At 42.4% G+C, this 14,300-nt stretch overlaps 1 protein-coding gene across 2 annotated transcripts in view; it reads left to right on the plus strand.

Annotated features, from left to right (window-relative positions):
* Rora (RAR related orphan receptor A) overlaps positions 1-14,300 on the plus strand; it is a 701,488-nt gene that overhangs the window by 519,822 nt on the left and 167,366 nt on the right. For both annotated transcript variants that reach the window (XM_051197864.1, XM_051197863.1), the window contains exon 2: positions 2,929-2,958. In XM_051197864.1, coding sequence (XP_051053821.1) covers positions 2,929-2,958 — 30 coding nt within the window. The remainder of the gene's footprint in view (positions 1-2,928; positions 2,959-14,300) is intronic.

Genomic DNA, 14,300 nt, shown 5'->3' on the forward strand with positions numbered 1-14,300 from the left:
CTACTCTCCTCCAAACCTGAGCTGGGGCTTAGTTTAAATACTCTTCCCACAGGATTAAATCATTTACACAGCTCACTTGTGAGGACATATTTGAGGGAGTAGACCTCCTCTTGACATGCTTTTTAGAGGTCCTGTCTACACCAGGGTCTTAAAGACTTGCCTCAGGCACATTTCTCACCAAGTGTTAACTTCCACAGAGAAACTTTAAATATGCTAATTATGTTTTCCTGGGCCTTGGTTTCTGTGAAATACAGAGATCATCTTCTTTTTCTTTTTTTTATGTCTGTGGAGTCATAAATATCAAGTATCACAAGTCCCATAGAGAAAGAAGGGGGACAAGTTCAAGGCATTTTCAGGGTCAAGGTGATTATTTTTTTCAAGTGAAGAGGACAAAGGGAGTTTTATGTAAATTGTCTAACTATTCCCTTGAATTTATCTTTCATGAGTTTACACTGTTGCTTTTGTTTGCCTTTTCTAGGGAAACAGAATTCTGTCTTCAAAATAGCTCCTTCATAAAAACAATGTACTATACCCAGTTTTATATATATATACATATATATATATAGCTTTTGAGAGGAAGTGTGGATTTATGTTCTCCATTTGATTGGTTAGATATATTCATTGTAAAAAAAATAATGTAATATAGGATTATATTTATACAGATTGGAGTTGCCAAATAGAATAGAAAGAAGTTAATAGTGGAAGTCCAAACGCAGCCTAGCAGTCTGTATTTTGTCTGCTACCTTTAGCAACCTCAACATTGGCATGCCCTCCACTGGCCTGTTAATTGGCAGTATCACAAAACTATGAGGCCAAGAGTTTGAACCATTTTCAAGACGAAGATATGCTTTCTCCCAAGAGACAGATGTGACGTTTCTGCTCCTTGCCTGCTACCGAAACCTCCGGGATCAGGCAGCTTTCCTGGAAAGAGACTCAAAATCTATTATAGGTATAATCATCATGAAAAAATTTGATGAGAACACGGTACCATGCTGAATAATAAGTTTAAGTAGAAAACCCAAACGCACTGGGATTTTCATCAGGCCTTAGAGTGTCAGGAGAAAAAGAGTTCCATACTCAGCGAATATAGATAGGTCTGTTTGGGGTTGCATTCAATCCAATTGTGTGTGGGGGGCTGAATAATCAGGAGTGACAGCCTAGGCACTTTCTCTTCAAAGTGATTTTCCAGAAGGTGCCATTTCCTAAGGAAAGCATGCTTGCATCTCCAGTAATGCTGAAAAGGCACTAATGTAGCCATTTATTGGTGCTGGTGTCATGAGCTGGAGTCACAAATCATATTGAGTTTTAAGAGCCCCTCACTGCTGCTTTGGGGGAAAGGGGATTTCCTAGAATAAATTCGGCTTCTGAAACTTCTAGAACACTTCTGCAGTTCCCGTGGAGAGTCTCTGAGGGTCTTCAGAGAGGGATCTCCCTTCCCATTGAAAAGCCAAAGTAAACACAATGAAAAGCAACAGTCTCGTTTTTCCTCAATAAGGGGGTGGGGGATAAATTTGAATTGGGCTATGTAATTTCAGCTTCCTTAAATAAGGCCTTTGGAAAACTTCGGAGAAGCAAGTGTATGATTTTGGTCTTGGCTCACAACTTTAAAACTTTTTTCCCTTAATGTCTACCAAGGGTTTTCGTAATAGATCTCCTCCCCGAACGATGTGTTCCATAGTTAAGTAATAGGTCCTATTCTACAGGGTGCCAAATTTTCCAACTACTTTTACTTTCCAGGGGAGGGTTAAATAGTTTTCTTAATAAGTTGAGAGAAAAAAATGCAAGGCTTACCGCAGTTCTTAGTCACAAGTTCAATGTTTTCAACAGTTTGACTGTTGTGAGCCAGTTTATCCCTGAGAATGTCTCCCTAGAAGGCTGAAGCATAAGAGATGTTCAAAGCTTAGATACTATGAGGTGGAGCTAGAACAGCTTGCACCGAAGCTTATGGCCACCATCTTTGTTGGGTGCCAGCTACTACTTAGTTCCACTTGTCACCTGTCACCCGTCAATCATCTTGGGAACTTCCAAGGTGCTGACTCATGCATCCTCTGTGTTCCCACCATACATATCGATGCTATTTGTAGAGAGATAGCTATCATTCCCCTATGGACTTTAACAAATACAGACACATAGATAACTGTGTGTGTGTGTGTGTGTGTGTGTGTGTGTGTGTGTGTGGTTGCACTTTTCTTCACCATAAAAAGCTATGCAGGGAAGAATATTTTCATTAACAAGGAAACAGTCAACGGCTGTGCCAAATTAACCCTTGGCATTGCTCTCATGTGCCTTCTCTCTGCCTGCTAACATGATCCCCTCACGTACTGACTGACAATGAAGCAATGAGTTTTTTCTCATCCCTGTTTCACTACTGTCTCTGCCATCACTTTGTGAGTGAATGTGTATGCATACATGAGTGGGGGTGCACACGTATGTGCTGGTCCATGTACATGCATGTATATGTGGAGGTCAGAAGACGACCTCAGGTGGAGTTCCTCAGGCACCATCCACTTTTATTTTGAAGATAATCTCTCATTGGCTTGAAATTGTCCGATTGAGCTAGCCTGGATGACAAGCAAGCTCCAGGAAGGTGGTATGCCTTCATCTGCCTCCTCAGCAACAGGATTACAAGCATTCACCAATACAACCAACTATTTAGTAACATGGATTCTGAGGGGTTGAACTCTTATGTTTGCTAGACAAGTATGGTGCTCACTGAGCTATCAACCATGCAGTTAGTTCATAAGAGAGGAAGTAAGCTCATAGTCCCTGTCCTTTACAATTCAAGGCTTCGGAGTATGTCCTGTGATCAATCCCAGCTCTGTCACTGATGGAAGGTTACATGTTCTAAGCACACACTGCATGACCTATGACCACAGGGACCTCACAGGACCTCTCTTGACCTTTGTCTCTCTGTCTCTTCTCTTCCAGGGATCTCAGTGACGAAGAAGACACACACATGTAAGTAAATGCATTTTGTTTCTGTCCCAAGTTTTCGGAAGAGTTGGAATTCGCACATGTCTGGCTGCTGTGACCCTTCGAGCATAAACCAATGTTTCCATGGTCAATAGTGGTCATATTTTCAACCTGTAGTGGTCGGATTTGACACATCTCCACCTGTTTGTACTGAGTGTGTGTTGATGAGCAAGGTCAGACATAAGCTGGTGAATTCTGGTATTCCAAGCCATGAATCCGTACAGACGCCACAAAATCTAGCCAGGAGGATCAATTACTTACTGTTCACCTCTTATTCTGGATCCTTCTTAGCAGAGTTTCTAGAAAGCCCTGATTTCTTTTAAGCTTCTCTCTCCTTTTCCTTGCCACTAGCTCACAGATGAGGTTGTTTTGTTCTTGTGTCTGTGGAGCAGAGATACTGAGGGGGATAGAGGCGCTGTTGCACAACCATGGCGTGGTCCGTGGGGGCCCTGGTAACTGGCATTGATAGCGTGGTGTGGAACTGTGTGCTGGGTCTATGCTCTCTGTATTCATTCCACTTCTCAGGGTCAACCGCCTTCATCAACTGCCTCACTCAGATTTCACCATAAACTTAGCAACTCATGTCAGTGTAAGGTGCTGTGATGTGCAATCGGAGCAGTGATGTTTGACTGAGCCTTGAACTTCAGGATGAAACACTGTGCTGCTGATGCAAGCAGTCAACCTTCGCTGTAGCTGACCAGCATATTGTTTAGGCTTTAAACGAATAGACTCTTTAGAATTTGATGATGAGCACTTTATACTGCAGATACGTGCTACCTATGAGATGTGTTTGGGCATCATCCCAAGTCCAGCATTGAATCTATTTTTGGCACGACAGAGGAATGATAAGGAGATATCCCCACATTTTTCTTCTTTCAACTTTTTACATTTTTTTTTCCTAAGCTCCACCTGAATCATTGGGGGGAGGGGTGGGGAGCAATATCTATGTAACATCAAAATAGTTTCACTTGTGCCTCAGTTGATTCTCAAAATCTGCTCTTGGGTTTGTCTGTCTGTCTTTCTGTATTTGTAGAAGAGAAAAATGTAAGGAATCACAATATTTATTTATTTATTTATTTATTTATTTATTTTTAAGTAAAAGAAGTATCTTGCAATGAGAAGCTGCCTGACATTTAGGGCCCAGGCTCACAGTTCTTCCATGTGACTCTCCGTGGAATGCTCATTTGAAATGCCACGAAAGGTCCAGCCCAAGCTAGGTGGTGTATGGTCAGGATGGCACCTCCACAGTTGCAGTCGCTGTCCCCCCACCTCAATCAGGCTAGTCCGTGACCCTTAGTTTTTGGGGGTTGTTCTGTCGTTGTTCTTGTTGTTCTTGCTGTTGTCGGTGCATAATTGAGCTCATGCTGACTGAGAGATTGACAGCGCAGGCCACTGAAGTCCTCTGTATATCCGCAGGGCAGGCATGGTACAGAGAGCTTCCTTGCACAGCCTTGCCCATGAGCTCGTCCCTGGCCTGGAGGGACCCACTCTAGAGGTGGTAAGTAATCCAGTCTTTCTGCTAGCTCCGTCCTGGGCCTCTCCCAAGCAGGGGCTGCTGATTGTGCCTACTGTTTATGGTGGTTTGGGGTATGGACCTCTGGCCACCTAGCCATATACGGAAAGCTACAGACAGTTTGTATTGTGGATTGGCTCTTAGATAAGCAGACCAAAGAACCCAGTTCAGCTCCATAGGAATGAAGATCATACCTCAAATGATGACATCACAGAAAGCAGAGGCCACAGATGTTGGCATTGTATAGACAGTCCATGTATCAAGACATTCAAGGTATTGCCATCACTGAAAATAACTTATGGGCCTGTGTAGAAATTCATGGAGGGATTTAGGGGATAGCATAAGTGTGGTGACCAGTGAGGGGGAGATTTATACTTTAATATTAGGCAATTTAACCAAGTAGGCCTTTCGGCAAAGGCTTGGATAATTTCATCCCTGTCAACCTTAAGAATTACTGCCACAATAGTAGTTTCTTTCTAACCTTGAGAGTCAGTCTGGGTTGTCCAACCTTCTGACACCATTGTCATCTACAGAGTTCACACTTGAAAACCTCACAGTTCAAATGAGCTGTTATCATAATGTTTTAAGTAAGTTTGTGGTTTTGTATCCAGCCTCATTTATAGCTACTCTGGATTTCACAGGGCCTGAGGGTTGCAGGTTAGACACCCTGGAAGACATCAATCATGAAGTACCTGTAGAAAAGCAGAAAGCTCACAAGTGTCTTGACTGAAAGATTGAGGTCAGATGATGTCAGGATGCTTGGGGAAGGGTAAGATGATATTTAAGTTTTCTGAGTGGGGGTGATGCCCCAAAATAAAATATCCCCATGACAAGTTGAAAAGAATAGCAATCAGGCAGTGGACACAGAGCTGTGAGTGTCAGGAGAGATTTCACTCTTCGAAGTGCATGAGTGTAGAAGTCCTCTATGCCGTGAGAACATAGATTGTTTTTGTCACCCAACTTGACAGATAGCCCTTTATGTTTTTGATCTTAGCATAGGTCCACAATGTATGCAGGAAAAGGAAATCAATCAGTTCTTTCTCTAATAGCTATCCCCCAAATGATTTCTTCCTAATGTGCTTTGCGGGGTTTTCTCTTTTTTTAAGATGTTAAATTTCAGCTCCTCTTAACTCCTCTTGACATCTGTTCTTCAAGAAGTTTCTCACTACCAGGGAAGTGTATGATGTCATTTCTGTACTGACTCAAAGTTTTCACTTTTAGCCAGGATTCTGGAAACCTTGGTCAAGCCTTGACTATATAATAGTTGACAACTCAAGTCACCCTGGATTAGTGATTTAAATCTGAGCTTTTTAACTGCCCTCCAAAAAAAAGATTGTTCAACTTACAAATTAATATGTATAGTTGCCAAATGTATTATCAGACCAAGGTGTCAGGTCACACGTGCACCACTCAGAAGTTCAAGAACTATAAAGTGAGCCTGAATAATTAAGACATTCAGACTGTGTGAGCATACACATCACACACACACACACACACACACACACACACACGCACGCACGCACGCACGCGCACGCACACACGCACACACATGCGCGTGTGCACATGCACATACAAGCACACCATGGTTTGGAGCAAATTGAACCATACATTTCATGAAAAGACATGAGATTGCTAGCCTCCTGGAAGCCCCTGAGTATAGTCCTTAGGAAGCCAGGTTCTCCTGAGCATTGAAGGATGCCTGAATGTTTGGCTGGTTGGCTGAGGGGGAGAAGTTAAAGTTCAGGGGTTTCTCGTGCTAAGTCATCATGCCCAAATTAGTTAAGAAATTCTTGCAGCTGTAATGTTTTTCAATTGTTGATAGGAAATGCTGCTATTAGGCTTTAGAATATGAATATGAAAAAACATCTTTACTTGTGGGATAGGGACATTAGATCAATTTCACACTGTGGTGTGGAATTTCAATTTCATTTTCATGGTGATTACATAGCATATGGATCTGGTTGGACACTTGCAAGAGTGCTTGCACTTTGCATGTTTGAAGGAGTGTTCTGGTTTCTTTTCCTGATGAAATAATACTGAGTGGATAATATCTTTTTCCTTCTTCTTGGAATCAACTGCTACTTTGGTTTTTTAATTGTCAAGGACAGCTGGTCATTCACTCCTGACTTCTTAATCTAATTCTGCTTGGGCAGTTCTGTATTTAATAAAACATTACACAAGAACAAATACCAATACAAAAACCTGCAATGAGGAGGGACGTTCCAGGGATGGCTCAGTGGTTAAGAGCACTGGCTGCTCTGCTCTTCCACAGGACCCAAGTTTGGTTCCCAGCATCTATACTGGGTGACTCACAACCACCTTTAACTCCAGCTCCAGGAGATCCAACACCCTCTTCTGGACTCCATAGATATCTGATTCACATGGCAGATAAGTACACAGAGAAACACACCCATACACATACATGCAACTTTAAAAGAAAAAGAGAGCCTGCAACAGACCATTCTATCCAGCTGCTGTGATGAATTGTCACCAAATGGACACCAAAAAGCCACAACAAGGCAGGCCCAGAGGATATATAGAAGGCCCTGAGATCGTACCAATGATACCTGAGCACTGTCATGTCTTCCTATTGCCATCTTCAGTTGTATTTTTTATTCTTTCCACCTAAGCCTGCCCTGCTTCTTTCATTTACACACAGAGAAGTACAAGCGTCCAGGAAGTACAGGTGACTCAATTGTGAGCAGTCAAAAAAGTGTGACTTTTAAATCTTAAGTTGATTTGTCAATTTTCTATACAACCTCCCCCTCCCGGTACCAACAGAAATATTATATCCAAATATTCCAAAATATTTTAGTATTAACACAAATTGCTACTAGCAGATAAGTTAGTACATCTTTTTATGTTTAGTTGTAACAGGCTAACACCTAAAGTAAATAATTAACGCACTGTATTATTTATAAATAGATTCTGACTCTTAGCAGTCAAAATATTTTAGCACTATTATGAATATTTCTTTTAGGTGCTATCTTTTATGTCCCTTTCAAAATATTTATTGCAGCCATTTAAAATAGAACAATTATTACCTTTTTTCAATTTATCTATATTTTATTATTTTATGTGTTTGAGTGTTTTATCTGCATACATATACATATGTGTGTGTGTGTGTGTGTGTGTGTGTGTGCTCCACATGTATGTCTCATTCCCGTTATGGTCAGAAGGCGGCTTCATGTCCCCCAGGACTGCAGTTACCAGAAGGTTGTAATCTGCCATGTGGGTGCTGAGAATCCACTACTGGGTACCCTGGGTCCTCTGCAAGAGCAACAACAATACTGCTAATCATTGATCCAACTCCACAGCCCTGTGTTCGTTTTTTTAATCCCCAGAGATGTGGCTTTGAATTTGACTTGAAGAAAATGAATCTTCTCTCCTTGGGTCTTTGTAAACCCCAGGAAATAAACCCACAAATTTGTCACATCTGTTGCTATCTACTCAGAAGTTCCTGGAAGCCACTCATTGATTGATTGTAGATTCTCAGCAACCTTGAATGTGAGGCTCACTCACAGTCCAGTGAAACCCAGGCACCACTCTCAGAAAGACTACTTACTGGAGGGTGCCTTGGTGACAGAGTTTGTAGGTTACGTTGACAACCCATTTGACTCACAGCAGTTATAATTTCAAGTCCTAAGCAGGGTGTTTCATTAGGACATTAAGACAGGCATGAGCCTTCTTTCAGTGGTCCTCTATTCTCATCCCTTGGCTCACTGACAAATAATCCAGAAAAGCCTTAAGCTCATGCTCATAAGGTAATGGGAAGGTTCATTGCTAGCACTATTAACCATCCCATATATAAAACTTGGTGGCAGTGGGGTATGACCAAAATGCAAATGCTCATGTCTCACAGGGCTGCCTGCTCAAAGACTCCATAGAATGAAAGACAGAGTGGGCTAAGACATGGAGATCAGGGGCATAGTCACAGGAAACATCCTAAGATGCAAATATCAGGTACACCCAACCCAGAAGATTCCACTCTAACCAGTTTAGCTGGAGTGTAGGAGAAACAAAAAGAATTAGAGGCCTTCTATACAAGATTTGAGTGCCGTGATCCAAACATCTGCGAACAACCAAGTAAATTCAATTATTTCACCTGGGACCCTAGAAACTGTCTCTGGTGTTCATCTCCCTTTGTTCTCAGCATGGGCAATACCTGCCTACTCCCTTCAAGAGTGACTAGATGGAAGAAGCCAAGTGTCTGGTGTAGAGTCGGGAAATGACTTCATTGTTTAAGTCAGTCCATGTGGCTACACTACACCCTCCTAAGCTGTTCTGTGGCCCATCATGGTAAAAATAAATGGACTGCACTTGGCCCTGGGGGTTTGCCCAAGGCAGACAGTTTTCATCGTCTTAAAACCCAACTTCAGAGTGAGGACCTGTGAACTCCACAGAAAAGATGAAAGTTCAGCAATTCCATCAGCTGTCAAATGCTCTACACAGAGCTATTCTGGCTAAGTGTGTCCACCTAGACCTCCTGGTTTTTCTTTGTTAGTAGACTCCAGATTTGAGAACTGACTTTAGAACAAACGTGTTTTTGTGTGTTCCTTACTGTCCAAGTTTGCTTTCTATTGTTTTGATAAACACCATGACCCAGACAACTTAGGGAAGAAAGGATGTATTTGCTTATACATCCCATTCAGTCAATCATAAAGGAAGTTGGGGAGAGATCCTAAGACAGGAGTTGAAGCAGAAGCCATGGGGAAAGGCTGCTTGCTGGCTTGCTCCTCATGGCTTATTCAGCTGGCTTTTTTGTACACCTAGAACCACTTGCCCCAGAGAGGCATTGCCCAAAATGGCCTGGTCCCTCCCATACCAATCACTAATCAACAACATCCCACAGACTTATCTATAGGCCAATCCATTGAAGGCATTTTCTCAGTTAAAGTTTTTCCTTACTAGATGACCCTAGTTTGTCTCAAATTGATAAAAACCTAATCAGGACTCTGTCTCATACATAATAGGTTCCAAGGTGTGTTGAGATAGTAATTGACTCTCTAAACTTCTTCAGAAAACAAAATGATCTGACCTAAAAGAGACTTGTGTGTGATTGATAGATTTATCACACAGTTAATAAACTCTTCCCCGTGTTTGGGCTGAACTCTAAGAAAAAGCTGGGGAATTGTGTTGGAAGCTCTGTGGGCAAAGTGCTCTCTATGAAGCAGGAGAACACATGTGTTAAAAAAAAGAAAAGCAAACAAATGGGTGTGGCAACTGCATCTATAGTCCTGGTGAAGGAAAGGCATAGGCCAAAGGATCTCTGGGGGTTTCCTGGCCAGCCAGTCTAACCAAATTGGTGATCTCCTGGTTCAATGAGAAACCCTGTCTCAAACAGTAGATGGGGAGAGGCCAAGGAGGACATCTGGTGCTGACCTTTGGCCTCCTCACATACGTGCACATACAGACCCACACAAATATGTATACCAAATGTATGCATGAAAGAGGAAATAGGGAAGGAGAGAGAGGCTACTCATTTACCATAGGAGCCTTTGTTACCTTTGATTCAACGGTGAGAGCACAATAGTGAGAGCTGAAGTGCCCACAGTTGCAGCCAATGGTGGTGTGTCCCTCTGCGGAGGCACTTCCCACACTCTATACATGTGTCTAATGCTGGCTGACATTATCTCCTCTCATCTTCTCATGAGTTCCATTGGCTTTCGCCCTTGCAACAAGTTTCAGATAAGAAAATGTATCCAAAGAATGAATCACTTTAAAGGAGTCAAAGAACTTGTTTACTGGCCCAGCTGGTCACAGGCAGAGCCTAGACTTTGAAGCAAATGAGACAGTCCATTTCTGTGTATGGGAGAGTTTCACTGGCATGTCTAGTATGGGCAGTGGCTCATCCTTTGGGCCAATTGGTAAGAGGCCTTTTTTTAGAGCACTTTTAAAAACTCTCATGTGTTTCATCATAGCCATGGCTTTATGATTCCTGCTCTAAAGATGGAACCTGACACATACACTAACATGCCCCCAAGGACACAGGATTCAAAGGCAAAGAATTTTAAAACCAACTGGCTTCATTAGAGTAATTCTCCCACTTTACAGTAGAAAAGAAAGCCAAGCACAACAGTTATTTCTACACTGTCTGAGGTTTTATTTTATTTTTAAATCATTTTCAACTTTAGTTTTTCATTGTTACTATGTGTGTGTGCGTGCACGTGATGTCTGTGTGCAGGAATTTTTGCCATGGCACACATGTAGACATTGGAGTACAAAAACTTTGTACAATCTTTTCTCTCCTTCTGCCTTTGAAGATCTAGGGATTGAACGCAAATTGTTAGGCTATGCAGCAATATCCTTTACCTATTGAGCCATCTTGTAGACGCCTGGTGTTGGTTTCTTATAACTGTTTCAGGGTTAGATAGGCTCTTCACTTGAAGAATCAGCTTATTTGAAGACAGGAGAATCTTATTCCTGCTGCATAAGAAAGTCCATCTAAGATGATCTGCTGGCAATTATCCAGCCTTCCCACATTAAAGGGATCATGTATCATCTGCCTAACATCCTGACTTGATCCCTTAAAGATGCTGAACAGTCAGTATCACTATTCATACAACTCAGCTGATCCCATGATAGAAACAACTCTTCAGGGGCTCTTGTGCTTCTAGGAGATCTTAAAGCCCCAGACACTAGCCATATGAGTGGCTGATAGCGTGAACTGATCTTCCACCAAAGCACCTTTGATTGTGGTCAGCTCCATGTATAGTATGTTTGGGATTTTTTTTTTTTTTTTGCTTAACCTGATTGTTGATGCTTACCATTCAATGACCAGATAGTGTGATTCAGCACACTGTGGTTTCCTTGAAGCCTAACCCAACCAAGCAAACAGGACTGCAAGACAGAATGCAGGGAGTGGACTATATCTGAAAGATAAGCAGCTATAGGGTTGGGGAGATGGCTCGCTGATTAAGAGCATTTGTTGCTCTTGCGGAAGATTAGAGTTTGGTTCCCAAAACCCATATTGGGCAACTCATATCTGCCTGTAAGTCCAGCTTCTGGCAAGCAGATAGCCCCCCTCCTGGCCTCTGTGGTCATCAACACACACACACACACACACACACACACACACACACACACACACACACACACAGGTAAAAGTAGAGTAATTCCTTTTTAAAAGATAGTAACTAGGTTTTGCTGATGCTCAATCCTACCTGAATTTAGGGTTTGATCTGGGTTGTAATATCTGCAAGCAAGGAATGAAAATGCAAAAGAGGAAGAGATTCAGATGTGCTTGACATGTGAAGAGAGGCACCATTCTATATCAATGTAAGCAATTACACTAAAACTTTACAGTAGCTCTTAATGACAATTGCTGCTTTAGCTGCACATTGTTGCAATGAAGGTTTTTATTTCCAAGCTAATTCCCCTCTTGCCCTTGACATCCCAAGGTTACCTGTCTCCTAATGGAATGTTCTCTACTTGCTCCACTTCATCTTTGAGCAAATGTTTCTCCTCTGTAACAAAATGGCTACTTTTATTGTGTTGACCACCTAAGTATTAATTCTGGCTTTTAATGTCTTAGTCAACGGACAACTGTAACTATTAGAAAAGAAAGTTGAGCTAGGCATAGTGACACATACCTGTGCTCCCAGAACTTAGAGGGCTGAGGGAAGGAGACAGATTGTTAAAAGTGTGAAGCAAGCCTGGATGAGGTGACAAGTTCCAGGCCAGGCCACGGTGCCTAATGAGACCCTGTCTCAAGCAAACAAGCAAACAACTGGTAAATAAATAAATAAAAACTGTCAAATAAAGGTGCCAAAATGTGATAGATTGTGGTTTAGATTCAGTAAAGGACACAAGTTTCATTTTCAATTTTTACTTTGGGTTAAAAAGATTTTATGACAGAAAAATCCTGAAATTTAATACCAAAACTAAAGGAAGGCTGGCAGGCTGCAGAGCGGGCAGGAGCCAATGCCTGTAAGAAGGCAGGGGTAGGAAATAGACAGGTTTACTAGCAAAAGTGTTCATAGTTCCTAATCTGTACCTAGAACTGCATGAGGCCCCATATTGAGTCCATCCATTCCCTCCCTGTCTAATAGCTCACTCTGTAGGAGAAAAACTACCTCCTTTTGAAGACTCTCTCTCTCTCTCTCTCTCTCTCTCTCTCTCTCTCTCTCTCTCTGTGTGTGTGTGTGTGTGTGTGTGTGTGTGTGTGTGTGTGTGTGTGTACATCAGTGGATAACCTTGGTCCTTCTTCCTTAAGCACCACTCTCCTTAATTTTTGAGACTCTCTCATTAGCCTGGAATTTAACCAAGTAGGCACAGCTGACTTGCCAGCAAGCTCCAGGATTTGTGGATCTCTGCCTCCCCAGCACTGGGAGCATATGCCACCATGTCTGGATTTTTTTGTGGGACCTCTGTGGATTGAGCTTGGGGCCTCATGTTTGCAAGGTCAGCACTTTATTGATTGACTATTTCCCTAGCATCCCCTGCTCCCCCCCCCCAACCTCGAAATGAGGGATTCCTCATAACAAAAATACTGCAAGAAAATGCAGGGCTAAGTTCACATTTATATACTGTGTTTTAACACCTTGCAGGTTCAGCTCACCTGTGATGACCCAAGCTCTGTCTAAAGACATAGCCATAGGTACGATCACTAGGTCAGTCGATGGCTCTGAGGACAATGTTAAGGACCCATGTGGCTGGAGTCAACTGTTGCATAGGAAGGAATGGACAATTAGAAAGACATGGAGGTTTCCTTTCTCTCATGACTGATGAGGAGCACCAGAATGCATGGGGAAATACTGTGACATGCAAACATTGTTTTCCTGTCTTGTCACTTGGCATCATCTGAATCAGATGTTTCTTTCCTTAGCCCCTTCTATGAGCCCATATAAAACCCCAGTCCTTAGCTAGAAACTCTTCTTCTGCCCATTCCTGTGATGGGCTCTAAGGAGAGAATGCTTACTGGGCAGAAAGATTTCAACCTAAACAGATGGGGTGACTCTGACAGTGGAGAAAGCTGTTACCTTTTGCTCATCTCCCCAGCTATAAGGTCTAATTGTAAGGCCAATTCTTGCCATGTCATTAAAATCAGAGGCATGGAATGAGCCTTGAAGCTTAAAAAATACATATGCACTTTGAATTCCTTGGCTAATGGTTCTCCTTGCTTGCTTTCATCCCAGGGCTAATTGGCCAGGGCTCCTGTGATACACCTGGAACCTGTGTCTCTCTAGCCCTTTTAACTCAGCTACAAATAGCTTGATAAAAATTTGAACCCCAAATTCCACATCTTAGGTAGATGAAGGAAAATGCACTGGATTAGCCCCCTTTCATCACGAAGAATCTTTCCCTCAAACAACTGGAAAGATGTGGGAAACCACAGTCTTTTCTCATAGTAGGTATTTCTTCCTTGGCTTGAAATGGGTTTCTATGGTTCTTCTTAAAGAATAGGAAGGTCCCAGCAAGGTGTATCCACCACCTCTTCCTTTGGGCATCACCAAGTATACTGAGTTCATTTATCGGTCTCCCTTATACCATGTCTCTTTGTGTTGACAAAACTGAAAATCCAGTTCCCTCCCCTACCAAGTTGGGGCATTGTCCTAATGGATTGCTGTCACGTGAGCGGTCTATGCCTTGCTTAGATGGGATCACACCAGCGCCCCTAGAGATGAGGTGAAAACTAAACTCTGTCCCCCGAGGCCAATGAAATAGCTGTTTGGTCCCTTGTGTGAAACTTCCTAATAACTTAAGTGGGCAGCCTGTGGGTCCCTGGAGGGCTTCTCCACAAGAGCGTTCCCTCTCTTTGTTAAGATTGCTTATTAAAAATGATTTTATAATGAAGTTGCCTCAAATAGCAGTT

This window comes from Phodopus roborovskii, unplaced genomic scaffold (genome assembly GCF_943737965.1).
Source record: "Phodopus roborovskii unplaced genomic scaffold, PHOROB, whole genome shotgun sequence".
Lineage (NCBI taxonomy): Eukaryota > Metazoa > Chordata > Mammalia > Rodentia > Cricetidae > Phodopus > Phodopus roborovskii.